This window comes from Ascaphus truei, chromosome 3 (genome assembly GCF_040206685.1).
Source record: "Ascaphus truei isolate aAscTru1 chromosome 3, aAscTru1.hap1, whole genome shotgun sequence".
Lineage (NCBI taxonomy): Eukaryota > Metazoa > Chordata > Amphibia > Anura > Ascaphidae > Ascaphus > Ascaphus truei.
In genome coordinates this window covers 94,079,013-94,106,586 of record NC_134485.1, presented here as the reverse complement: position 1 = coordinate 94,106,586, position 27,574 = coordinate 94,079,013, and the positions used below count along the sequence as shown (strand labels likewise).

Genomic DNA, 27,574 nt, shown 5'->3' with positions numbered 1-27,574 from the left:
GTGTCCAAAGCAGCGAGTGTGAGGTGTGGCATCCTGGATCAGATGGAGTGACAGCATTCCACTGGGGAACATGGGTGGATGCCTGCTGTGCCAGGAGGTGAGCCGGTCGGACAGAAAGGAAGTGGGGAAACCATGCGGAGAGGCCTCTGACCGCTGCATATTGACCAGCTGCTGCTCGCTGACTGAGCTGACAGGCCCCGGGGAATAAGTGCCGGGGAGGAGGTCAGAGGCTGATGGGGGATGGGGGGTGGCAGAGAAGCAGAGGTAAGCCAGGCCCAAGTGGAAGAGAAAATTAAATTAGCTGCCATCACTGCTGCATGCAGGATCATACTGTATATCCGAATTCCCTAGTTTTTTCCGGTCTGGCCTTCTTGGACTAAACCCTGTGCTGTCCTGATCAGTCACTCCACCATACCTACCCTCCCCCCCACCCCCCCGGGCTCCAGGCTGCATATCCAATTCATGCCGAGCGGCGGGCCTATCCAGTCACAGCGTGTGGGGTGTGCGAGCGTTCTGTGTACCAGCTCCAAATTCCAGGCCAGCGTGCGAGCACCCCTCTTCTTTTACTGGGTCATGCTGCAGGGTGGCCATCAGACGCCACGTAGCGCCCCATCATCATGGCAACACTGCATCATTTGACGCCACACAGCCATTTTGACGGGAGCTGGACGGGATGAAAAAACTTGCTAAAGAATGCCGGGAAAATGCTGTACCATGCCGCTGCATCCGCCGCCGGTAAGAGATTCACTAGCGGGACAAAGGCACTCGCCCATGGAGTGCAGGCAAGTGCATTTGTCGAGCCCTGCATATATGTATACACATACATATTGTGACAGAGTCATAGACTCTGTATACATTAGTAGGAGGTATGTTCTCACAACCCAGGGGGAGCATAAAGGAAAAAACAACAGAGAAAACTCAAACTCAGTGCAGACTGTATGCTACAGTGTAACAATATGTGAGGAAACTTGGCTCTCGTGTGCAGCCTACTCACAGGATAGCAGTAAGGTAAGGGCAATAACAGGGTCTGTGGAATCTGTGGTGTCGTCTAGGTGTAGACAGGATACCTCTCACATTCATGAATCAGGTAGATGGGAACATGGAAGGGTAAAAAGAAATCTCCATGGTGCAGGTCAATATACTGTAAAAGGATAACTTTATGATGTAGTTAAAAAATGCGCACATACAATATAAAAATCAAACACAAGCATTTGGCACTATAACAAGTGACTCAGGAGTGTTAGGATGTGGCCACCGCTCACCGCACCGCAGCTCCTTGTCCGCTCTACATCGTGGTAATGTTGGGATCACCTCCAGAGACAGGCTCGCTCACCGCGCCTCCGTTTTTCGTCCGCTCTATGCCGTGGTACTGTTGGGATCACCTCCGGAGACAGGCTCGATCACCGCGCCGCCGTTGTGTGTCCCCTATGCCCCGTAGTGCTATCGGGATCACCTGCAGTGAGTTCTCAGTTGCGATACGTCACTTCCGGTTTGCGCACTGAGCTCCGTCACGTCACTTCTGGTGCTGCTGTTTGACGAACGGCTGGCAGGACCAATCCATACACTTCCTGAGCGGGTCCTCTCTACGCGTTTCGCCCAATAGGACAATAGGCTTCGTGACAAAGCCTATTGTCCTATTGGGCGAAACGCGTAGAGAGGACCCGCCCAGGAAGTGTATGGATTGGTCCTGCCAGCCGTTCGTCAAACAGCAGCACTGGAAGTGACGTGACGGAGCTCAGTGCGGGAACCGGAAGTGACGTATCGCAACGGAGAACGCACTGCAGGTGATCCCGATAGCACTAAGGGGTATAGGGGACACACAATGGCAGCGCGGTGATCAAGCCTGTCTCCGGAGGTGATCCCAACAGTACCACGGCATAGAGCGGACGAAAAACGGAGGCACGGTGAGCGAGCCTGTCTCTGGAGGTGATCCCAACATTACCACGGTGTAGAGCGGACAAGGAGCTGCGGTGCGGTGAGCGGTGGCCACATCCTAACACTCCTGAGTCACTTTTTATAGTGCCAAATGCTTGTGTTTGATTTTTATATTGTATGTGCGCATTTTTTAACTACATCATAAAGTTATCCTTTTACAGTATATTGACCTGCACCATGGAGATTTCTTTTTACCCTTCCATGTTCCCATCTACCTGATTCATGAATGTGAGAGGTATCCTGTCTACACCTAGACGACACCACAGATTCCACAGACCCTGTTATTGCCCTTACCTTACTGCTATCTTGTGAGTAGGCTGCACACGAGAGCCAAGTTTCCTCACATATTGTTACACTGCAGCATACAGTCTGCACTGAATTTGTGTTTTCTCTGTTGTTTTTTCCTTTATGCTCCCCCTGGGTTGTGAGAACATATATCGATCATCTGGGACCAGTGAAGACAGTACCTTCCAGAGGGTTTGAGCAGGGGTTACAACCTTTTATACACGTGTTTTTTGCACTATCAATTGTCACTTATATTCACGCACTTTATTATTATAAGTATATATATTATTCATTCACTTATAGATTGGTGAACACTAGTATTGTTTCAGCGCCTGTCTTTACACTATCACCTTGTCACAACTACATTAGTAGGAGGTGGCAGTATGCCTGCTTTCCAGTATACGAGGAGTTAACCCAGCTGATTAAGCTCGCCTGCCTTTAAAAAGAGGAAGAGGAAATGCATCTGGGACAGCAGTCTCTCTCAGACACTGAGAGAGGACAGAGGAGAGCTGACAGACAGACAGACAGACACAGGCTCCACAGACTTATGCTGTCCCAATGGAATAAAGCTCCCAGATAAGGAGCCAAGTGGTATTACCAAATATTGTTGGTCTGATCTAGCTTGGCTAACCAGCTGGGTAGATAGGCTTAACCTAGTTTAGTTAGCTTCCCTAACGGGGATAGCCTTTTGTTTGTGTTTTATTTTACTTAAAGGGACAGAGCACCCATTGTTTTTATTATATTTTTGGACAAATAAATCCAACAGCATATTATTTCACCAGTAGAATTGTGTTGTCTTCTCACTAACCACGGTCATCTTGCCACAATATACACAACTGGATACACTACTAGATTGAAAGTCTCTCTCTCTCTCAAACTGACGTTAACTAGATTGATGTCACTGTATTATGTCAACTAGATACACTGCAGTAGGTTCATTTTCATTAAACGAGTGTAGCCCTCTTTCCCCCACCGTCTGGTCTGTCTCAAGTACTTTTATAATGCACTTATCTTCTAAATGCTAAACATCATTCTGTAATACTTGCACCGAAGAATATTGATTAAATTATGAAATAATTCTTAAATGTAAAAATCTGCTGTGACACAAAGATATGATGAAAAAAACATTAGTCCTGTTTTTGCTGAACACAGTGAACATACTATATAGCTGCTATATTGTATATAGATATATACACTTAACTTACTAGATAAAGAAGAGCCTATATCTCTGACAGATTGGGCAACAGGAGATTTTTCTGCCTTATTTTATCACATTTACTATTAGTACTAGTTATCTAGTTTGTTATTGTTATTTGTTAATTAACATTACATGGTACACCCCCATCCAGTGTGTTTAGTCCAGACACACACCAGTCCACTGACCAGTAACCCTGCCAGTGCCACCACTAGTTAATAATAAAAATAAAGTATCTAATTAGTGTCCAACCTACTAAATCTATCTGTATAAGATTAATTAGGTTGGTTTTAGGGCTTCTGACTGTAGTTGTGTTACCAAGGTCAAACGTTTCTAACATTCAATTTATAAAACTTGTAGCATTCAACTATGACTGACTGGACTCACCTCTCTCTGTGTGTGTCCTGCCCCTGTCTAATCACCTGGCACAATGCTGTATATTCATCAAAACGATAGGGAAATGGCTGGGCTTCACCTCTATTATAAGAGGATTATTGCCAAAATCATCACAATCAGCAAAAGGCACATTCTTCTTCTAACATTAAAAAATATGAATGATTTCTGAACAAGCTCTGGCATTGATAGCACAAGACTCTGAAGAGCTGTTAAAATTTTGAGATAAAGAAGAGCGAGAGTCACTGGTACTTGATGACTCTGAGGAGCAGGGGATTGGGCAACCTACAGTATGCTAAATTTATGACTGATGCTTTATTCTATTTTTGTACTTACAGTATATTGACACAAGGAAGGCAAAAAAAAATCCCAGTGAAATATCATCTAATGATATTTCATAAGGGAAAAAATACATTCCTTCCTGACTCCAAATATTGGCAATCAGCTTACTCCCTGGATAAACATCCTTCCCATGTTAACTTCTTTGTTATATCTCTGTATATCATTCCTTTCTAAAAATATGTCCAAACCTTTTTTGCCTTTCAGTACTGTGCACTAGAAGTTAAGTTTGATAATAGAGTCAATGACATCACACCAATCCTATGGTGCAGCAGGTAAAGATTCGCTCCCAGTGTTTGAAGGGTCATGGGTTCGATGTGTGCGTGCGTGTCCATTAGCAATAAAGCATTGAATGCTATAAAAAAAACCTTAGAGATCTGCGCCGTGCATGTGGATGCAGCCTGATGATGCAGGGAGAGAGGAGAGAGCTGCAGAGAGGAGAGAGCGGCAGATGCCGGGTAAGTCCTCACGCAGTGGCCATTTCACAAAAAAAAACAAAAAAACTTGGACGTGTTTTCAAATCGGGGGCCACACTCAGACCGTGTTATATGCGGATCCGCACTGTAGCGGATCGCTCTATAACGGGGTTGAGCTGTATATACTGTAGGGTGGAATTGACACCTGGCACAGAAGACTGGCCAGTAGCCATCATTACGTAACATGTTGGCAGTTGTCACAGATCTTGGCTTGTTTAACATTTGTATGTCCTAAACCTAGTTACAGATCCATTTCCCAGTAACATACTCTGCTTATTTTTTATTCTGTTCTTATACCTCAATAATTAATATTTATTACACTGTGAAAAACACTATTATTTTGAGTTTTATATGTATGAATAACTGACCTTGTCACTGCCACTCCCTGAATTCATATTTATTCAGCTGACAAATATATTTTAGACAATATTTTTTTGCTTTTAATAATGACAGGGTGGAATTCCAGAAGTTTCTTTCAAAATAGGACAGAAGAAACTGATGCTCTCTCTTACAATGGTGGAGCATGAAATTAAATCCCTTACATGGATTAAATCCCTTTAGAAACCTAACAATGTAAATAAACCACCTCCCACAACCACAACACAGTTGCAATTAATACAATTTCAATTAGGAAAACAAATTAATGATGCAGTATGTAGCCTGAATGCTGGCAATACAAGTGAACACTTCTTTATAATTATGTATTGATCTTGTATTTATTTAAGCAGAAAGCAGAAAAGTGGTTCTGAAAATGAGAAGGTTGAGGAAGTACTGTAGGTCAATATACCAGTAGAGGAAAAAGAGATGCATTTTACAGTACTATGGGCATATGCATCATGTGCCAACAAGGGTGATCGCACCAGTTCCGGTGTTAATTCCCATTGACTTAAACGTACCGCTTGACATGTGGAAGTTACTCCAATTAAAACAAGTTTAATCTACAAAAAAATTACTCCCTTACTTTTGTACCAAAACTCAATGCAGAGAACTTAACGGTCTATGTTTTTTTCATGAACATTTAAAAAGCAACACGTTTAAACCACACAGATCCAATTAAACACAAACACTTTTCAAATACTGTATAAAATAAACAGAAATAAGATAAAAGACTCTCCTGTTGTATTTTGACTTGCTAAAAGAAAAACAAAATCTAATCATTACTGCATTTGGAGTCCCTTACACAAAAATTCACATTACATACTTCTTGTAATTATGATCCACAGGAGAATAATTGGATAACAATACATCTCCCAGTCTCTAAAGAACCCACATTAGAAAATGTTTTGAGTATAGAAAATTATAAGGGCTCAAAATCCGAGCACCCCTGAACTCTATAGATCTCAGTCAAACCAAAGGCAACTTGGGCCCGAATCCAAGGCAGTAATGAACCAAAACCTGGTTTCTGTCTCTGATTTGGGTTTTGGTCCTCCACTTTCAAAAATTACCCCCAGACATTCCCCTTATCTGATTAAGGGGGTTAACTGCTGACCGGAGGATCCCTGTCTCCTGCTGACCCCAGAGATTGCATCAATAGGGGAGGCTGGACCAGCTGGACAGAGGCATCGCCCGATCTGCAGTGACGACCTTACAGTTGCACCAGAGAAGGTAGAGACACCCCCCCATCAACTCTCCCCATGACAGTCTCTCTTCTCTCTATTTTACACTCCCCCAATTTCGCACACTCTCCCCCCTCACATCTATTACTCCCAACAATAAACATAGTAGGTTATGGTGGGTAAAAAAAGTGACAAAAACCCCTCCACAGCAAAGCATATAGCTAATGGAAATATTCCAGTATGCTCATTTGCATGTCTTAGACGGTCTGCAACCCCACCTTTCACCATTATCACCCAGCACACAGAAATTCCACTGCAGCAAGGGATTCTGGGAAATTACATGCAAATGAGCACACAGTGCCACCTTTTGCTTCAAAACCATTAACATGGTATATATATATATATATATATATATATATATATATATATATATATATATATATATATATAGATATACACACACACACACACACACACATACATACAGCAAAACAGCAGACACACCTATAGAGAACATTGGTAAATATTGGCATGTGCACGAACTATATGAATCAAATAGACATATACAGTACCTTACCCAAACCCATCAGAAGACCTACTTGAAGGACCAAAACATTGGATTTTTGTGTGCAATATACTTCTTCTGATTCACTTACCTGTAATGTGCTGCTTTTTCTATTATCCCGATCCATGGGTTTTGGAAAGGTATGTGTGTGTGTGTGTGTGTGTGTGTGTGTGTGTGTGTGTGTGTGTGTGTGTGTGTGTGTGTGTGTGTGTGTGTGTGTGTGTGTGTGTGTGTGTGTGTGTGTGTATAAAAAATGATCAAGTGTACTAAATGTGTGGTGTGGATATTGTGTAATGATCACGTGCATATTAAAAATAAGCCAAATATTGTATATACAGTACAGTAAGTAAAACCTGGCTAACGTCACGTTATTTGGTTTGGTAAATATTGTGTTACTATTAATACACACGTTGCAGATATTACCCCCTTTGTGACTTACACAAAATAACGTTAAATACAGTAAAGTGTATTATCTTCTTAACCATCACTTTCAATAGCACTACTGTTAAATAACATGCCAGCATTAACACAACGCATTGCGTTAACATGCCAAAAAGATGAGCTCCATGTGTATGCATTAACGGCACATTTAATACACGAATGGAGTTAGGTGGAGCTAGCCCATAGATTTTACTAATTGTACATGGCCTTTTGAGACCTCCAGTCATATCTAATTGAAGTAAAGCCAGTTGAGGTACTGAGACATCATGCACAAACAACATCTACAGCATACTGTAACTAACTTTCACACTGGTCCCATAAAAAGTATTATAAACTGCAATAACGACAATTATGACTTTTAGCATTCTTGTCTCCTAAATGTTAAACCACATTTTTATCATCTACAAGCCTGCAGATAACTTGTATTGTCCATTGTTTTCTAACAGGTAGAGTTTTGCAGCAATTACTTCATTTATTGTAGATGTGAATTTTTACCCACGAAAGTTTAAAAAAATAACTAAGTGACAATATTTATTACAAGTTTAAAAAGTTAAAGATGTTTGTTACCTGGGGATCCAAGAAACATATAGTATTAATAAAAGTAAAGCATTTTTTTCGTTTATATTCTAACCATACTGTAGCCGAGAAAGGATATTCTGCTTTCTGAGACGAGTACAATTTTTATTTCTTCATGTTTCCACAATTGTTAGGCAATCAGCTTTCTAATAGTTCTGCAATGCTTTTAATTGTGACTCTCGCACCTTCAATGTAAAGAAAAAGGGCATGTCATATTCACAATATGCACTGGGAGCATAGTGTCACTTACCTAAAACACCTAGCCTGTAGTTGAGGGTAATAACAATAACATTTCCGTAGCTTGCAAGGATACTTCCATCAATCATGTTTCCAGTACCCTCCATATAGGATCCTCCGTGGATGTAGACCATAACAGGTTTCTTATTGTTTGGATCATGGATATCTAAAAGAAAGTACAAGTAAGGAACGTATAATAACAACAACTCTAAATGTTACAATTACAGTAGTGTTGTTTAAAGGAGCAACCATGCCCCCCCCCCAAAAAAAATGTTTATTATATACTGTTTTTCCTTATCTTAACTAGAGATGGGCGAACCAGTCCGAATCCGTTTCCCGGATTTGTCCGAATTTGCCTTTCAAAATCCGTTCTGCGGATTGCAAAATCTGTGGATTGGATTCTTAAAATCCACCAGCAGATTGCTGAATCCGCAATGGATAGTCTGTGTTAAAAAATAAATAAAAACATTTTTGAGACTGATCTGTTGAAATCTGGACAAATAGAACAGGTCAATCCGTGGCACATCCAAATCTGACCAAATATTTTTCTTCCCTGCAATCTTAACTAGGTAGACCCTCTTAGATGATCCATGGTCCCCCAATATGCACTGAACACCCATTTGTCACAAAAATTGACTTAACCTTTTGAGGTTGCTTTGAAAAAATACTCAATATCACCTCTGACCCACAGCCATTATGTGTCCGCTGGGTGAGTATTGTTTGGAAACTGGTTGGTACCTGGAGGTCAGGAGACCAAATTAGCTAAGTAACAAAAAAAAGTTAGCAGGCTGAGCTGCTGTTCTAACTAATATGGACTGGCTTGTCTATATCTTTGTAAAATTATTATATTGGTCTAAAGTTATTGTAACCTGGAAACATTTTCTGAATTTTATAAAACTAGTTTTTACATTTTCTTTCTGAACTTTTTTCTGCTTCTACTTAGTAGATGAATTAGTAATGCTGCTTATTGTACTTCATAATTACTTATAGTAAGTCAGGATTTGGGAGGATAACATTATACTGTATAAAGACCAGTTCAAAGATCGTCTATTTTGAAAAAGAATATGCTGAATGAAATTAATTAAAACCCAAAGAAAACGTTTGGTTCATTTTCATTTTGCAGACCACATAAAATAATGAGTTAGAAAAACCATTATACTTTATTGTATTTGCTATTCACTTCCTTCAGCTATTTCCTTTTACATTAGTTAGTGTTTGTAAGGAGCAAACATCAGTTATTTGTTGGATATCAGATATACAATTCATCACACCCTAAGAATACATTTATATACTGTATGTTATTACGCAACTGAAATGCTTAACATTGTTATTTTTTTAAATAATAATAATAAAGTTCACATGCCCAGCAGTTTTAACTGTTAAAAAGAGTAATATCATGTTTGCACTAAAGCAAAGCTGGAGTAAATCTTAAATACATCTCCTTCAATTAGCATATTTTTTGTATGCAATGCCAAAACTATTTTCAACTGTCACTATCTCTACTTTTTGTATGGAACACTTTCTGAATACATTTGAATAGAAAGGCCTGGACTTTGTATTAGTTATATTTTGAATATGTGTTTCCCTTGGCTTAAAATATGAAAGCAGAATGGAGTGTAGATGTTCTAAATATCTTGCAGATGCATTATATTGTAAAGTAATGGTGAGCACACAATTTGTTCAAATCACAGTAAAAGGAACATTTTGAAAACCACTCTAATCAGCAAAATGTTTTGATCATTGCACATTGTGCCACAATTGTATTTCAAAGTGTGGCTTACATTAAGTACTGAGGCCTAGCAATAGTATGAGAGATTTCACTAATTATGAAGTTTCAAACTAAATTTTTATGGAGTTCATAGAAAGTCTAAAACGGAGTTAAAACGTTCAACTTAAAGATAAACAATAGCAAAATAATCTTCTTGTACCTTTGAGAGCAAATTTCCATTAAATGTTTTATTGCATTTGAAATTAAACAGATTCATATACATTGAAGTACAGTAATACACTTTATGAAATAAATGGTTTTCTTGTGCTGTAACCACAAGTAAAGTTTAATGAACAAGGCCCTAAGATTAAGAAATATAAATGCACTAGATTTATCAAAGAAAAAAGTAACATACAATAGTTTGCAATGGGAATTCATGCTCCTCGTTTGCAATAGTATTGCAACGGTGAAATTATCCCATAGATTTTAATGCAATGTTTTTTCACAATGACAAAGCAGAAGGTGTTAAGTAAATAATGTAAATCATTAATCTATGACATATAATTTATCATCCAAATTGTAATCCTCTATCCTCTTAAAATCATTATGCATGCTTTTTATAGTACAGATATAGATTTCCTCGAGGATTTAAGCATACACCATTAGTCACAATTACAGTACATCATATAATAGTTTTGGGCATGTATATGATATGAGAAATAAGCAATGTTGAGATATCTTTATTGTGTCCCATTTTCTTTGTATTGTGTTTATGATGCAATAGCATTTTCATGCAGATTGTTTCCTTTTCATAACCATTTGATGATTTTTAGACTTTGCAGTGGAAAGCAATACATGTTTTCAAACACACACAGCAATAAAGGTTATGGAAAAGTGAAAAGCAGTCCTAAATCTACACTATTTCACGGTGGAAAATCCTGCAGGGCATTCAAGGCACTATCACAATGAACATAACATAAAGAAACAATTCCCCTCGGTTTAAGGGAGTCTCCCAGTGTATACATTCACTAGGCATTAAACTACAGATGTAGCAAGACATCTGCATCATGGATTAACAAGCAAAAGTCTGCAGCGCCAGCGACAGGGTCTGCCGAAATTGAGCTGCGGGTGTCCATGGTTCTGAATGGGATACATCGAAGTGTTAATCGTTCAGTGCCGGGATGGTGTGTGGCCCCAGCACCGAAGACAGTAAGCCTTGCTACATCTGTAGAAGCAACCAACTTCCGTATACATTATTGGTTTACATTTTGTTCTTAGATGGTACTCGCTTGCATTCCAGCAAGTTAATGGTTAATATCAATTTAACTGGAAAACACATGAATACTGAAAAGGCCATGCCTTCTACTGACATCTTTATTAATGATCAGCATGCCAAAAAGGAAGGTGTTTTTTTGCCATTGTGTGGTAGTGATGAAGAACGAAAATGAAATCCTAAATCTTCAGAACTAAGATACTCCAGGGATACGAAACTTTTCTACTCATAGACCTGAAGATCACCCAGTATATATTATTATTTAAGAAACTGGGGATGATGCTTCAAACATTTAGAATGGTGCAGAAAGACATAAAAAAAAAGCTGTGTGTGCTGTGCACGCGCATAGTAAGTGAAACTTCTTTGACTTTTGTCGCAGAAATTGACTTATAACGCGCGTGCTCGGCACACATGTGTCAGTCAGTGTATGTGTCAGTCAGTGAGTATGTATGTGCGTGTGTGTCACTCAGTGTGTGTATGTGTGTCAGTCAGTGAGTATGTATGTGCGTGTGTGTCAGTCAGTGTGTGCATGTGTGTCAGTCAGTGTGTGCATGTGTGTCAGTCAGTGTGTGCATGTGTGTCAGTGAGTGTGTGCATGTGTGTCAGTCAGCATGTGTGCGCGTGTCAGTCAGCGTGTGTGCGCGTGTGTCAGTCAGCGTGTGTGTGCGCGTGTGTCAGTCAGTGTGTGTGTGTGCGCGTGTCAGTCAGTGTGTGTGTGTGTCAGTCAGTGTGTGTGTGTGCACGTGTCCGTCAGTGTGTGTGCGCGTGTGTCAGTCAGTGTGTGTGTGTGTGCGCGTGTGTCAGTCAGTCAGTGTGTGCGCGTGTGTGAGTCAGTGTGTGAGTGTGTGAGTGTGAGTCAGTGTGTGAGTGTGAGTCAGTGTGTGAGTGTGTCAGTCAGTGTGTGTGTGTGTCAGTCAGTGTGTGTGTGTGTCAGTCAGTGTCAGTCAGTGTGTGTGTGTGTGTGTCAGTCAGTGTGTGTCTCTCTCTCTGTGTTGTGTGAATGTCTCTCTGTGTTGTGCCCCCCACCCCTCCTCCTCCCCCCTCCCACTACCCCAGGCGGAGCTGCGGACTCCCAGCCCCCCCCCCCCGCGACACGTGGTCCCGTTACCCCCCTCCTCCCGCCTCTCACTACCCCAGGCGGAGCTGCGGACACGGAGCTGCGGACTCCCAGCCCCCCCCCGGCGACACGTGGTCCCGTTACCCCCCTCCTCCCGACTCCCCCCCTCCTCCCGACTCCCACTACCCCCCTCCTCCCGACTCCCACTACCCCAGGCTGATCTTCGGACACGGAGCTGCGGACTCCCAGCCCCCCCGGTGACACGTGGTCCCGTTACCCCCCTCCTCCCGTTACCAAAGCAGGAGTGACAGGGCAGGGGGTGGAGCCTCGGCCTCAGCTATCCCACCACGGAGCAGCGTACTCCACGGCGGGCAGCACCACAGAGCCCGTGCCGGATGAGGGGAATTAAATACCCCTTGACACACCTTACGTGACAGCGAATCACCGGCTGCCAATTAAATTTTGAGGGCTGCCGCCGCCGCCGCATGTCAGCAGGAAAGCGGAGGTAGGGAGGAGAGAGGCTGCGCGGCATGGCAGCGGCCGTTAGTGTGTGTCACGGTGTGTGGGGGGTGTGGGGCTCGGGGGGGGGGGGGATTAGGAGCGATTAGGAGCGGCGCCGGCGGCTATCGCCGCCGCCGCATCTGATTTGTGGAGCGGGTGTAATGTCAGTGTTGGGGTCGGGCTGAGCCAGAACACAGCCCGGCCTCAACTGCCAGCACTGACGTCACATCCGTTTCATTTCTGTCTCCACAATTCTTTTTTGCCCCATCACGAATGAGGTGCCACTAAGGAAGTTTCACTTCAATAATTATTAAACAAATTATGTTTGATTTAAAGCAAGTTTATTAAGGTGCCTTCATACTCATAACTGAAACACAAAATAATAATTATTGTTATAATTGTATACAATATAAAAGTAAAATTAAATGGTATGTGTAATGATGCTCTGGATTATAGATGTGTGAACTGTTTGGAAAACTATTCACAAAGAAGACACAGCTCCCTCCAAAGATCTGCAGGGTCATTGCATTTTTCAGGAAAATTTGAAAAGAATTACAGAATCAGGGTTGCACTTTTTTAATGCCATTTTTTCATTACGCACTCTGCAAATTGTTGCAAAACTTCCCCATTTGCAAAATATTTGTGAACAAATTTGCAAATTAAAACTCAAAGGTGCCTATTCTAGTAGCTTCGATGAGTTTGCTCCTATCCTGCAAGTTTTGGCATGTTCTCGCCAAACGGTTTGTCAGTTGAGTTATAACGGTATTCAGAAAGAATCTGAACCTCTCCCAAACCATGCAGCGGGAAACTGCCAAAACTGTTTGGTGTAGCAGCAAACTCATCTGATTTTTTTTCTAAGTTCTCCTAGCTGCGAGTTTCTTGTAATGTGAGATGCACATGGAGAGCCGATTCTCCCTGCACATCTCGCAAGTGATCGCAGTGTTTTTATTACAATTTTAATACTAGTGTGCATGAGCAAGGGGTCTCCGGAGCAGAACAATGATGATTTCAGGTCTGGGGACCCCCTGCTTCCTGAGGTACCTGCCCAGATATGGGGTGCCTGTATCTCTCCATGTGTTTATATGTCCCGGTCACGTGACGCGGGACATTTAAACATTGCATGGGGATACCATAACCCCATAACGAGGCCTCCATCTCAGGAAACAGGGGGTCCCCAGAGCTGAAATCAACGCAGTTCTGCTCCGGATACCCCATGCTCACGCACACTAGTATTAAAATTTAAAAAAAACACAGCTTCATTACCTTAGCGGCTATCCGCTAAGGCAATGAAGGGGCTAAACTTAAGTGGCCTGTTTATTGGGGTGGATGAAGACGGTAGTTGCTCCATGGTGGGAATTTAGGCCTGATGGGAAGGTTGCGGGAGTGGTAAACCCCTTCACTACCATAGCAGTGGGAACCATTATGATAATGAAGGGGTTAACCACTCCTACTACCCACCCAGTAGGCCTAACCACCCACCATTGGGGCAACTACCCCCTTCACCCAATCCCACTACCCCAATAAACATTAAAAACACAACAATCCTAATACCAACCTCCTCTACCCCCAAAAGCACCCCCCCCCCCAACACATACAGTACAGTAATGGGCAAAATTACTATTATCCAGGCATGGATAATAGCTCATTTGCCAATTCAAAATAAAACATTAGCCAGCCAGCAGAAAGTAAATAAAACTTCTACTTACCCCTGCCAGGATGAAGGACATCCTCATCACCATCCTCCGCATCCATGTCCTCCGTTGACAGGAACAGAACAATAACAAATACAATCGAATCGCCCATAGCCCCTTAATCACCTTAGGGGTTAATAACCGCTAAAGTAATTAAGGGGTTAACCCATCCCCCGCTAGCCACCGGGAAGCCTAACCACCCACTCCAGGGCAAATATCCCCACCCTCTACACATTGATTGTAACAGTGGTACCTCATGCCCATATGGGCATGATAAGCCACAATAGCAGTCAATTGGCAACCAAAAAAAAAACAAGTGCCAAAAAGATACAAGAATAAAAGAAATACCCAAGCACCTAAACATCAGAAAAAGAAAACCGCTAACCGCTAAGGTAATGAAGGAGTTAACTCCTCCCTCAGCCCCCCTGCAAGGTTTAAGCACCCATCATGGGCCAAATACCACCTTCACCCACCCCCGCTACCCACAATAAACATGACACTGGTATTTAAGCCCTTCATTGCCTTAGTGGTCAGCCACTAAGGTAATGAAGCTGCCTGTACTGTAAATGCATTTTTCATGCATCGGATTGATGCCGGGGGTCTCCAGTGCTGGCATTGATGTATATCAGCTCCAGGGACCCCAGGAATCAATCCAATGCAGGAAAAATGCTTTTTTTTCTAAGTCCCTCTCTCACATACCTTTTTGATAGTTTTTGCTGGCGAGAAGAATCTTTGATAAAATCACAATTCCAGATACCTGATGACATTATTGGCTACTAGAATTGCACGAATTTATCAAAATTGCGAGTTTGGGCTTCTCGCCGGCTCCCGAACAATATGTTTGGCCAGGAGCCATTAATCACGAGAAAATGCTTTCCCCACATGATTTGACCAACTCACCGAGGCTTTCTGAATAGCTACAGTACCTAGCAAAATTTTGCAAGAACAGCTCAAAATCCTTGATGAGTTGGTTATCTAAGTTTATAGAATAGGCCCCTAAGAGTGCATATCTCTCCAGATGCTCATTTTAATGAGTTTGTATGTGTGTTTATACTCATAAAAATATATTTTGATAATTCTGGTATCTTAGCTCAGTGTTGCATAATGCATAAGATCAGTTGTTACAGAGCGTTGTTAAACTCGCAATTTAAATATTTAATATCCTCAACTGTGATCTTTCCGAGACTAATCCAAAATCCTTTGCTGCAGCTCAATATCAACTCGCGGGACAGGATTCAGAGTGGTTGTCATCACATTGGACTGGGTTAGTACTATTGCTTCCTAATTTGATATATCTACAAACACAGTCCTTTTAAATTACAGTTTCTTAGAAAAAACCTATCCCATTATAACATTCAAGTCTAAAAAATGCATTCACTGTGATTTAAACACAACCTGTACACGTTGATTATTATAGTACTTCTTCAATCCAAAAAATATATGCTTTTCATTGCTTTTCTGATGAAATACTGTTTATGAGAAAATGTATGTACAGTATGTCTTTAAAGAGTATATGAACAGAAATACAGGTTTGAATACAATGTATGTTTTCATCTACAGTACAAAACCAAATTTTCATGTTGATAGGCAAAATACACGAAGGAGGAAGATTTATGATATACAAAGTATGAGACAAATTTCAGGAAACATTAAGATAGCTTTATTTTAACAAAATATTTTATAATAACGTATCAGAACTATATTACATTATGTATCCATGATTTTCTGCAGGTAAATATAATTTTGAAAGCCTTTGTAGAAATCATAATGTATCAGAACCACATTACATTATGTATCCATGATTTTCTGCAGGTACAGTAAATGTCATGTTGAAAGCCTTTCTATAAATCATTTGTCACACGTCTTTACTTTCAAATGACTTACAGTATTGCTGTTTATCCTGTCTTATACTGTAAGGTACAGCATTTTTTATACTTCACATTTCCATCGATATTTTTTTTTTTTTTACTTTGATTACTCTAAATTAAGTGAATTTACTGCATTCATACAGTACTTTGGTTCCTAAAATTCAAAATGCAACATATATAAATGAAATATAACCCTTGTTGTGTGTACGTGTGTATATAATTTAATTAGAATTTATATACAGTACTTGTAAATTAAAGTGTTGGCTTTTTTTGCAGATTTATTGCAGGCTATTAATATATAGGAAGCTACTTCTTTATCCTTTTTAGAGGTAACCTTTTCACTTACAGTATCACATTGGAGAATAGCAGACATTTATATGCTAATTTCAGTATATAAAAAAAAAAAAGAAAGAAAAAAATCTTCTAAACCAGAAGAAAATCAAGAGGTGCGCTAAAGTGTTCTGTAAAAAAAAATCCTCCTTTTGAAATTAAAAAAAGTTATTATTCATGCATCAGGGTTGAGCTTGAAAATAAAAAATACCTTCATCTTCACCACGATCATTATTGGCTATATCATCAGCTTGTTTCTTTGTGTTGGCTCCTGAGGGTTACAGTAAGAAGAATAAAAGGAAAAAAAGAGAATTCAAAACCAGAAGTTTTGTTAAAAAAAAATGTAAAAATGTTTTAAAAAAAGAGGAAAAAAAATATACTTAGAAAAAAGGAATGTAACACAAAAATGTCAAGAGCGGTTACATTGGGTATATAAAGACAATTAAAATAAAAGATGCCCAAGAACAAAATACACACGTAAAGATGCAAAAAAAAAATTGCACTGCCCTATAAAATAAATTTGGGTTAATGGAGAAAATGTGAAATGTTAGTAGCTTGAAACTTTTAAAATGACTTTACATGTAAATACGTTTAGAGTCCCTATTCAACAGGCTTTGAGTTTCCACATAATGGTGTATATTTTAGTCCTATTTGTTTAAAGAAAGTTCAGCTTTATTTAAACATATAGAACTAAAATCTTTTCCAGCATGGGAAGCAGCTTCACAGCATATTAAATAGAGGCCTATGATTGAAAGGTCAAGACACTTTAGCCATCTCTATTAAATGGTGGTGGTATTATGAAATGCTATATAATCAGCTGGGTTTTCCCCCCCTTTTATGTTATTGTTAAACATCACTTGTTCTGTGTTTTCACTTGTTATTTATTTCACTGGCATTAGGGATTACCATAGCAATTTCTGCAGTGGGTAATTTAAATTCCCTAAGTGGAGAAGTTTTAGAAAATAAAAGACAACAACTTGTGGACTTTCCAAAAAATTAACCGAAAATATGCACTTTTTTTTTAAAAAACATCAATTAGCCATTAAAGATATTATTCTACCTTACTATTGTTCTATTCATTTATTTAGAAAATTGTAAAATGACAAATTTTAGATTGAATATAATTAAAGACATTAATTACAGTGCTTGTACAGATTTTGTTTTTATAAACAGTACCAATACGATCTAATCATGTATTAATTAAAAAGGAGAAAACACATATTACCACACAAGTCCACATATTACCACACCTCCCCCAGGAGGTAAAAAGGAAGGAAAATGTGTACTCCCTGTTAAGTCTCCCTTTGTGTATTTTGAAAATAAATTATTATACCCCTCAATCTTTTAATGTGAGAGAGAGTAAATCCACACCGCCCAACACTGTAGGGGGTCCTGACAGTCCTATATCACTTCTCCCTAACTATGGACAAACCTGAGTTCGAAGAGAGATGAAAAAACTGGACCCAATAACTCTCTCCCAGTAGTGATATAACAGATTACTGGTTCCAGTGCTATTGCATGGAAACCTACCGGAAATATACATATTGAATGCAATAAATATCTTTATACCCTTAAGGGTGAAATAGACTTTGTACTATTTGTCATAGTGTCATTCTATTTTTTTTTCATTATGATGACCAAATACATTTGCAGTTCACAAACGTATATATGACAAAGTTACATAATAGATGAGATTGAAAAAAGGCATATGTCCATCAAGTTCAACCTATGGTAATTTTAGACAACTGATGCTTATATTATACTTGTATTTACATTATTTTGATAAAGAGGAAGACAAACAAAAAAAAACCAGTGAACATAATCCAATGCTATCTCTTAAATTGGAAAAATAAATTCCTTCCTGTCTCCAAATCAATCAGATTTCTCCCTCCATCAACATCCTACCCATGTTACTTAGTTGGTATATCCCTGTATGCAGATATTGCCAGTCTAACTGTTCTCTGCGCCACAATCGTGCACGGTCTTGTGACCACACCGATTTTGACCCAGGAGGATTAATACTGTGTGGGGTCCCATTGAAACAGATTTGTTCATTTTGATCAGGCGCTGGGAACAGTTAGACCACCTAAATCTTTACAGTACCTTTATTTTCTAAAAAGATGGCCAAACTTTCTTTGGAAGATAACTATTGTATCTGCAATACAGACACCAGGGGTAATTAATTACACATTTTAACTACCCTTACTGTAAAGAACCTTTTCCTTTGTTGATAGTGAAATCTCCTTTTGTCCAAGCTTATGGGATGACCCTGTGTCATTTGTACTGCCCTTGGGATGAATAGTTCTTTTGAAAGGTCCTTGTATTGTCCCCAAATTTTTTTGTATATAGTTATCATATCCCCTCTTTTCAAAGGTAAACAAATCTAATTTAGCTAGACTCTCCTCATAAGTCAATTTTTCCATCTCTTTTATTAATTTGGTGGCTCTGCTCTGCACTTTTTATGGTTCCATGCCTTTTATACAGAGTGGTGCTCAAAACTGAACTCCATATTCAAGGTGTGGTCTTCCCAATGCTTTATACAGTGGCATAATTATGCTTCCCTTCCATCCATAGCCTGTTTAATGCAAGATAAGATCGTACTTGCCTTTGCAGCTACTGCATGACATTGGGCATTATTGCTAAGTGTGCAGTCTACAAGCACTCATAAAATCTTCTCCATCAAGGATTTGCCTAATTTTCCCCATTTTATTTGTAAGTTGCCTGGTTATTCTTGTTTCCCAAATGCATAACCTTATATTTATCTGTATTAAACCTCATCTGACATTTATCTGCCCAAGTATCCAATCTGTCCAAGTCTTTCTGGAGAGAAATTACATGCAGCTCTGATTTTACTACCTTACACAATTTAGTGTCATCAGCAAAGATGTAGACTTTGCTCTCTATGCCAAGCTCAAGGTCATTAATAAATGTAAAAAGCAAGGGTCCCTGTACCGATCTTTGAGGTACTCCACTCACAACTGTAGCCCAACCTGAAAAGGTTCAATTTTTGTCATCTCTCTGTTGTCTATCCATCAACCAGTTTTTATTCTAGGCACACATCTTTATACAGAGTCCAATTTCCTTATTTTTTATACTAACCTCTTTGTGACACCGCATTAAAAGCCTTTGCAAGATCTAAGTAGACCACATCAACTACTTACTGTACTTCCTTAAAGAAACAAATAATGTTATTTTGGTATGACCTAACCTTCATAAATCTATGCTAACTATTACTAATAATGTTGATAACCACTAGGAATTCCTGAATATTATCCCATACTAAACCTTCACATAGTTTCACTCTGCACTATTGATGTCAGGTTTACAGGTCTGTATTTCCCCAGTAGCTGTCTTTCCCCCTTTTAAAATGTAGGCACAATGTTTTCTTTACTACAATCTTGTGGTACTGAACCTGTGGAAATGCACTCCTTGAATATTAAATGTATGGTTGGCTATTACTTAATTTAGCTCCTACTGAACTCTTGGGCGCATACCATTGGGACAAGGTGCTTTATTTACTTTAATTCTACCAAGCCACCTATGCACGTCTTCCACAGTTACCCAATTGTTTGTTAATATAGAGGTTGTAACTTCTTCCTGTGCCACTATTTTTGCAATTGATACTTCCCTGGTAAATACAGAGGCAAATAATGTATCTAACACCTCTACTTTTTCCTTATCTCCAATTTGCCTGCCCATCTCATACAGGAATGGTTCTATATTTTCTTTTGTAATCAATTTGTTACATAAATAACTTTTTAGGGTTGATCTTACTTTCTACAGTATTGCAATCCTTTTTATTTTATTTTATATTTTTGCTCATTGTATTGACCTTTTGCAACTTTTGTTACATTCCTTATAATTCTGATATGATGCCTCTGTCCCTTCTGCTTTTAAGAATCTAAATGCAGCACATGTGTAGTACTAGGTGGCGAGTAGATTTTTTGGTGATTTGTCGACCACTGCTCATTGGTATACACTGATAAGTGTGCTTTTCTAAGAATGCTTTAAAGATTGCCCATATATCTTCCACATTTTCTCCTGCAAAAACATCATCCCAATGTATTCCTTGTAGACAATTCCTCAGTATATTAAAATCTGCCATTCTAAAATGTAAAGTCTTTGTTTACCCATATACAGTAACATGTTTTTTAATGATTTTTTTCAAATGAGACCATGTTATGATCACTGTTTCCCAAATGTTCCCTGACTTCAATATTTGATATTACTTCTACATTGTTTGATATTACCAAATCCAGTAATGTCCATTGCTCTTGGATATCAGTGAGGCTTTATGACTTGTCTTTGAAGCTTACAGTCTGACAATTCTGGGTACCTTCCCACCCTGGCATTTTTACATAAACAGTTAGTGAAAGTTGGTCACTGATCAAACACACAGCACTTTCTTAATTATTTGATCACTTGGCCTGCAAATTAAACCATGAAACTGTAACTTTCTATAACACAGCCAGAGTGAAGCAGAATACAAATTACAGTTGGTAAGAAGGTTAATCTTTTGGTTGCCATACTACACATACAATTTAATATTTACATAGCTATATTGTGACAGCTATGGGTATGTTGTGGTCGGAGGTGGAGGTGGCTGAGTCTGGCTACCTCAGTTGCCACAATGGTTCGAATTTGTTTATTTTACATGTATTACCTATGGCTTTACTTTATTAAGTGTATTCAAGTAGCCAATTTGTTCTGTATTTTTATCTTCCATAACTTCCTCCAAATGTATTCGTTATAGAATATTTCTTAGATGACTAAGGACTTTGTTGATCCCCTACACTATAATACTGTTGTTGATCAATTATTTAAAATGAGACCGTGTTATAATTACAGTTTCCCAAATGTTCCCTCATTTAATTATTTGTTATAACTTGTGCATTATCCAGTACTGCATCTTTCCTAGTTGGTTCCTCAATAATTTGGGCAATGTAATTCTCTTTCAGCACACACCAAATACATGTTTCCTTAACTTGTTGTGCTAATCTAATTACTCCAGTCGGTGTCCAGATAATTAAAATCACCCATAAGTAAAGCATGACCAAGTTTTTCTGCCTTTTCATGTGCAAAAGTAGTTTGACTTTCTCAGTCTCAAAAACATGTGGTTGTTTATAGTAGATGCCTACCAAAATTTTCTTTTTACATTTTTAATTTTTTACATTTCAATCCATATGTCTCTACTGTATATTTTTTTTTTTTACCAAACCCCATATACATATCTCCATTAAGGTATTAAATCTGGTTTTACATATGCAACACCCTCCTCCCCCCTAAGGAGATAGAAGGGGGATATGGTGTTCGTGGTGTTCACCTGCAGGTATCCAGGAGCCTGGGCCTCTGCAGGGCAGGGAGCTTGGAGGGTAGATATTCTCTTTCACAGGAGAGGGTGCAGCGCCTCCACTAAGGGCTCTGTCAGAGGCAGGGGTGACTCCTTGCAGGAACATGTAGATCAGTAACTTATCACAGACTACCAGGAACTTTGCAAACTGGTTGAGGTTTATTGTTAGCAGGATAGCATGAACAAACAGCAACAATCAGGACAGGTTTTAGCTCCCTGTAGGACATCAGAACAAGCACCTCACAATACCCCTTCCACGTATAGGCTAGCTTTACCCCTTCCCACGTTAGGCTGAGTCCCCGCTGGCACTGACCGCACTTGGCACTTGGCATGGTTACCTGTTTGACTCTTGATCCTCCTGTCCGTGCTCACGAGATGCGCCCGTCACATGAGTCTGCTCTGACCAATGGGGATAGAGAGACAGTATAGTCTGAGCAGAGAGAGGAGAGAGGTGGAAGCAGGGGGGCTGAGCAGAGAGAGGTGGAAGCGGGGGGCTGAGCAGAGAGAGGTGGAAGCATGTGGCTGAGAAGAGAGAGGTGGAAGCGGGGGGATGAGCAGAGAGAGGTGGAAGTGGGGGGGGGCTAAGCGAAGAGAGGGGGGAGCAGAGAAAGGTAGAAGCACAGGCTCCGGTGTTACAAAGTGTTTTATTGCTGAGACTCTGTCCCAGGTCACTAGGCATTGTAAGTAACACACACAGCCCCGATCCAGCCAATGACATGCCTCCTCCCTTCATAGCCACACCCCCTGCTCTAAAATGAGTGCAGGAAAGCAGAACACTCATGCTTGAAGAGTTGGTGATGTCACCACTCTCAAGCATGAGTGTGGTCAGCGCCAGCTGGGACTCAGCCTTAGGGTAGCTGCTCTTGGTCTCCTAGCTCCAGGACCCACAGTTAGGAATTTCCCTCCTCTATGCTCTGTGCAAGGAGAACGGCTTCCCCTTTATTCTCCTGTTTGATGATATGGCTTGCTGCTCTGCTTGCCTTCCCTAGGGTCTATACTCTGGCATAACGGGCCCCACTTAACCCAGCTCACCTTGTCAGGCCTCTCTTCACTCAGGACCCTAAGACACACCAGGACACACCTAATCCTAAAGTGCGGTTCTCCAATTTATATACCCTGGCAGTGTGAACCTTTCCTTCCCAAGTCTCTGGGCAAAACAGTAATGCACAACATCACCTCATTGGTCACATGAGCTACTAGAATCTGCCTAGCTCTGCCTCATGCCTCATGTGCCAGGAAGCTGCAACATTGTAGCCTAGCTCTGAGCTAGCTCTCATGCAAGACTAAGTGCAAAGGGTTTAACCCCACACTGCCAGCATAGAATAGAGCCTTCATGCATAAAACCAGGCCTGGTATTAGCAAGGGGTTACACATATAAACATATTCCATCTCTTCTGCTTGCCCACTTCCACCAAGGCAGAGCCCTCTGAAATAATTTCTCAGTCATGAGTTTCATCACATTATGTTTCAGCAATGCCTATATCACCATATTGCTCTAGCTATTATTTCAAGCTCCCTCGCTTTATCTGCCAGACTTCTTGCAAAAATATGCACTTAAGGTTATTACCCGTCTCTGCTACTGTTTTAAATAGTACACTATATGTTAGCTTAACTGTCTCTGCCTTCTCCTCCCATGGATTTTAGTCTTGATAAGTTTTCTATTATTATTTGTGTTTAATATGGATGTCTCCCTACTTAGTGAGCTACAGACGAGACCACGAGTATTCTAAGCTTGCCTTAAACTAGCCCGGTTACATTCTCGGTATGTGCTGGATGTAACCTGGCTAGTTTAAGACAAGTTTAATGCATTTCTGCATTGACTAATAACCATAGGATTAACAGAGCAGGGGTCCCTGGCAGTCCCATTCAGTTTGAATGGGACTGCCAGGGACCCCCACTGTTAATCTGATGGGCCATTAATCAATGCAGAAATGCGGGGTCTAGTTTAAGGCAAGTTTAAGTCATGTATCCTGCATGTAGCTGGGTCTTTTTGGCGTTTGCCACTGATTTGTGTTAGAATAGCCGTGGCACTAAAGTATACCTTCCCCCTCTCTACCTCATGACCCATAGCTATTTCCTAGTTCAAATTGTATCGTTTCTCTCTGGGTGTTACTAATTTAATGTAGTCAACCTACCAATCACTCAAGCAAAATATTTAGACAATATTTGTATCTTTTTTAACAATAAGGATAAGTATCTGTCATCTAAATTTAACATAGGTTGAACTTGATGGATGTATGGCTTTTTTCAACCTCATCTACTATGTAACTATGTAACAAATTAATTTCATCTACTGTACAGATGCAGCAGCTGTTATTGAGCTGAGCCACACTACATCTAAGGAAAACCTGCTTTGAATTTTACCTTTTTTAAAGTGATCAGATGTGGCACTGTGTCAACTGGGTGCTGATACATTTGGGGTTATTCGTCGACTGCAATTAGAGTTTTCTTGCAATAGTGCCTCATTCATAACTATTGGAGTTTAATGAACAACGCCCATAGTAAATACCAATATACTGTACCTCTACAATTCTAAGACAAACATGCTAATATTACATTTGCAGTTAAATTATGAATTGAAACAGATAGAGATATACATACAGTAGCTAGAGATACACATTCTCACACGTGTTGTATACTGGACATACTGGAAATGTTTACTCTGCAATTTTTTCAGACGTCACATTTTCTTAAATGCTTTTACTTCCTATAGACTTTAATATCAGTATATTACACGCCACATAATTTTTGTGAAATATGTTATACGACCCAATAATATTGGCTGTTCTAAATACATTATATTGCCCCCTCCTCCCCCAAAATTGCAAAAACAAATGGTAAGATATTTGCAAAACAGGAGTCCTACAAAATTAGCGCATGCCATTATTCTCCTAGATAAAACAACATATTCCATTATAATGCAAAATATCACAGAGTTTGCATAAGACCCAATGGCAGTATTGATTTTGTATATCAACAACAGATATCACCATACTGCACCAGAGTGGACATTGAAGCTTGCTACATCTGTACATGTCAACAAACAAGCAGAGTCACTACATAAGTAGGAAAATTCTCCATATAACAAAAGCAGATGACAACACAGTTCAGACATCGTTGTATAAGTTATTATAATTTTGAGGGGGAAGGGGGTATTTAGAAAAAAAGAAAATGTATTTATAACTAAAATCTTTAGGCCCAGATCCACAGGGTTTTTTAAGTCACTAAATGTGGCTTGTGAAGATTGGAGATAAGGGGTGTGGCTTAGGCTATATGAAAGCAGACTATCATCACCACCATTTTGGCTCAGCAGACATTTTGAATGTTTGCTTGTATGTATGTGTATAGCAGCTATATATTTGTGTATGAAAGCTGCGCTACAGAGCATCGCTCCTGGCAAAGACCAACCCTCGTATAATTCCTACTAGTCTTGAAATTTTAAATGATTGCAATCTCACAGTTTTTCTAACAAACCCATTCTTGTAGTATATGGGATGAGTGAGATAGCCCCCGCTTCTCTTATCTTGCAGCTACACACACAGGGCTGAGAGGTTGACTCCTTAAGTCAGGAGGTTATGAGGTCCAAATTCCTGGGAAATATGTAGGCTAAAGGTTATCTTGTGAAGCATATATTTTTGCCTGAATAAGGTTTTTTGTATAAGTCACTATATTTTGTCTTTATCTCTAAGCTATCCCCCTTAAGGAGCGTATTACTAATTTCAAATGTATAAAAGGTGAAGTCAAGCATTATGTGGCAGAGGAGAAAGCTCATTTTGAATTTTCTCTCTCTACTATGTACCTTGTACAAATAAACTCACTGTGATAATCTGAACCCTAAGACTTATTGATATTATTTCTACACTTTCACAGGCGTTAACTTAACTTATCACTTAATGGCGTAATTTCAAAGGAAAATAACAATGTAAAGCCATTTTTCCTTCCATACGTTGACTAAAAATGAAATTAATGATAATGACATGTAAATTATATGTAAATGAGACATTACCATAGCATTGTAGTACATACAGTTAGGTCCGGAAATAATTGGACACTAATACAAGTTTTGTTATTTCGGCTGTGTACCAAAATAAATTCAAGTTACATTTAAATAATAAATACAGGCTTAAAGTGCTGTCTATTAGCTTTAATTTGAGGGTATTCACATCCAAATTGGAGGAAGGGTTTAGGAATTACATCTCTTTAATATGTAGCCGCCTCTTTTTCAAGGGACCAAAAGTAATTGGACAATTGACTCAAATGCTGTTTCATGGACACGTGTGGGCTATTCCTTCGTTATTTAATCATCAATAAGGCAGGTAAAAGGTCTGGAATTGATTCCAGGTATGGCATTCCCATTTGAAGCTGTTGCTGTGAACCCACAACATGCGGCAATTTTAGATTGGACAGTAATCAATAAAATATTTTCAATCGTGGAAAATGTTATTTACAACAACAAAATGCGGCTAAAACAAATCTGCTTTAAAATTATTTCTAGTTTTATCCTCTATATGAATAAGTTACGTGTGACTTTAAGTGTTGGGCCCTATTCAATAATCTATGAAAAGTGTGCTTTAGCCATTTCTTTTGCAAAACATTTGATAAAGAGAGGCAAAGTCCTCTTCTACCTATTCAATAAAGGAAAAAAAACTAAGAAGCAACCTATAGAAAAAAAAAAAAAAATCATGAGCACATGCTGCAGCTGCCCCAGGATGTGTCAATGTGAAGCCTAAAATTGAGCAAGGAGAAGAGCCGTATGTAAGGGGTGACAAGCTGTTTTATAAAGTGTACTGAGAAGGATTTTCCTGCCCATATTAGCAGAGCTACTGCTCCTGAACCAGTTTCAGATGGTACCTGCACTACCCCAGTTTTCTGAAGATCCTTGCATAGAAGATGCACCGGGCTGTCTAACAGTGAGCAAATAGTGCCACATTCCAGTGTGCAAACAAGACAAAGAAACGACTGCCTTCATACTGTATGCCCATTGGGGTTTTATCAATTTGAATGCATGCCACAAGGAGTGTTCACTCCCCAGCAACTTTCAAGAGACTAATGGAATGAGTTGTGGAGGATACAAACTTACTGCAAGTGTTAGTATATTTGAACGACTTCCTCATTTTTGGGAAGACCTTGAAAGAGCATGAAGCAAGCCTGATGAAGGTACTGGACTTAAGCTATCTCTGGACAAATGTCAGTTCTGCTTCGTTATTCAATCATCAATTAAGCAGGTAAAAGGTCTGGAGTTGATTCCAGGTGTGGCATTCGCATTTGGAAGCTGTTGCTGTGAACCCACAACATTCGGTAAAAGGAGCTCTCAATGCAAGTGAAACAGGACATCCTTCGGATTTGGTCCTGCTGCGGCCGGCTGCGGTCCACCAGCTGCCTGCCTCCGGTCTGGATGTCCCGCTGGCTCCTTCCGGCGTGGCTCACTGCGTGCTGTAACGCGTCAGCCAGCCGGAGCTACAGGGAGCTTGTGGTTTTGGCGAGTGCCGCGTCACGTAATATGCAAGGCAGCCAATCCGATACCTCACTTCTGATTCTCCCCTCTGCTCCGATCAACCCCTCTGCTCCGATCAACCCCCCCTGCTCCGATTAACCCCCCTGCTCCGATCAGCCCCCCCTGCTCCGATCAACCCCCTCTGTACCGATCCCCTTTCCGATTCCCCTCCTGCTCTGATCTCCCTCCGATTCACCCCCCACCCCGTTGTGTATTTGTGTGAGTGCCTGTGTGTGTCTGAGGGTGCCTGTGTGTCTGAGGGTGCCGAAGGTCTGAGGGTTCCGAGGGTCTGAGGGGGCCGAGG

General features: G+C 40.1%; 1 protein-coding gene across 3 annotated transcripts in view; it reads right to left on the bottom strand.

The window, feature by feature from the left end:
- Nucleotides 1–27,574, bottom strand: part of NLGN4X (neuroligin 4 X-linked) — a 607,811-nt gene that overhangs the window by 239,554 nt on the left and 340,683 nt on the right. For 2 of the 3 annotated variants that reach the window (XM_075594568.1, XM_075594569.1), the window contains 2 exons: nt 16,638–16,697; nt 8,012–8,164 (listed from right to left, as the gene is read on the bottom strand). In XM_075594568.1, coding sequence (XP_075450683.1) covers nt 8,012–8,164; nt 16,638–16,697 — 213 coding nt within the window. The remainder of the gene's footprint in view (nt 1–8,011; nt 8,165–16,637; nt 16,698–27,574) is intronic. The other variant, XM_075594570.1, reaches the window with a different exon arrangement.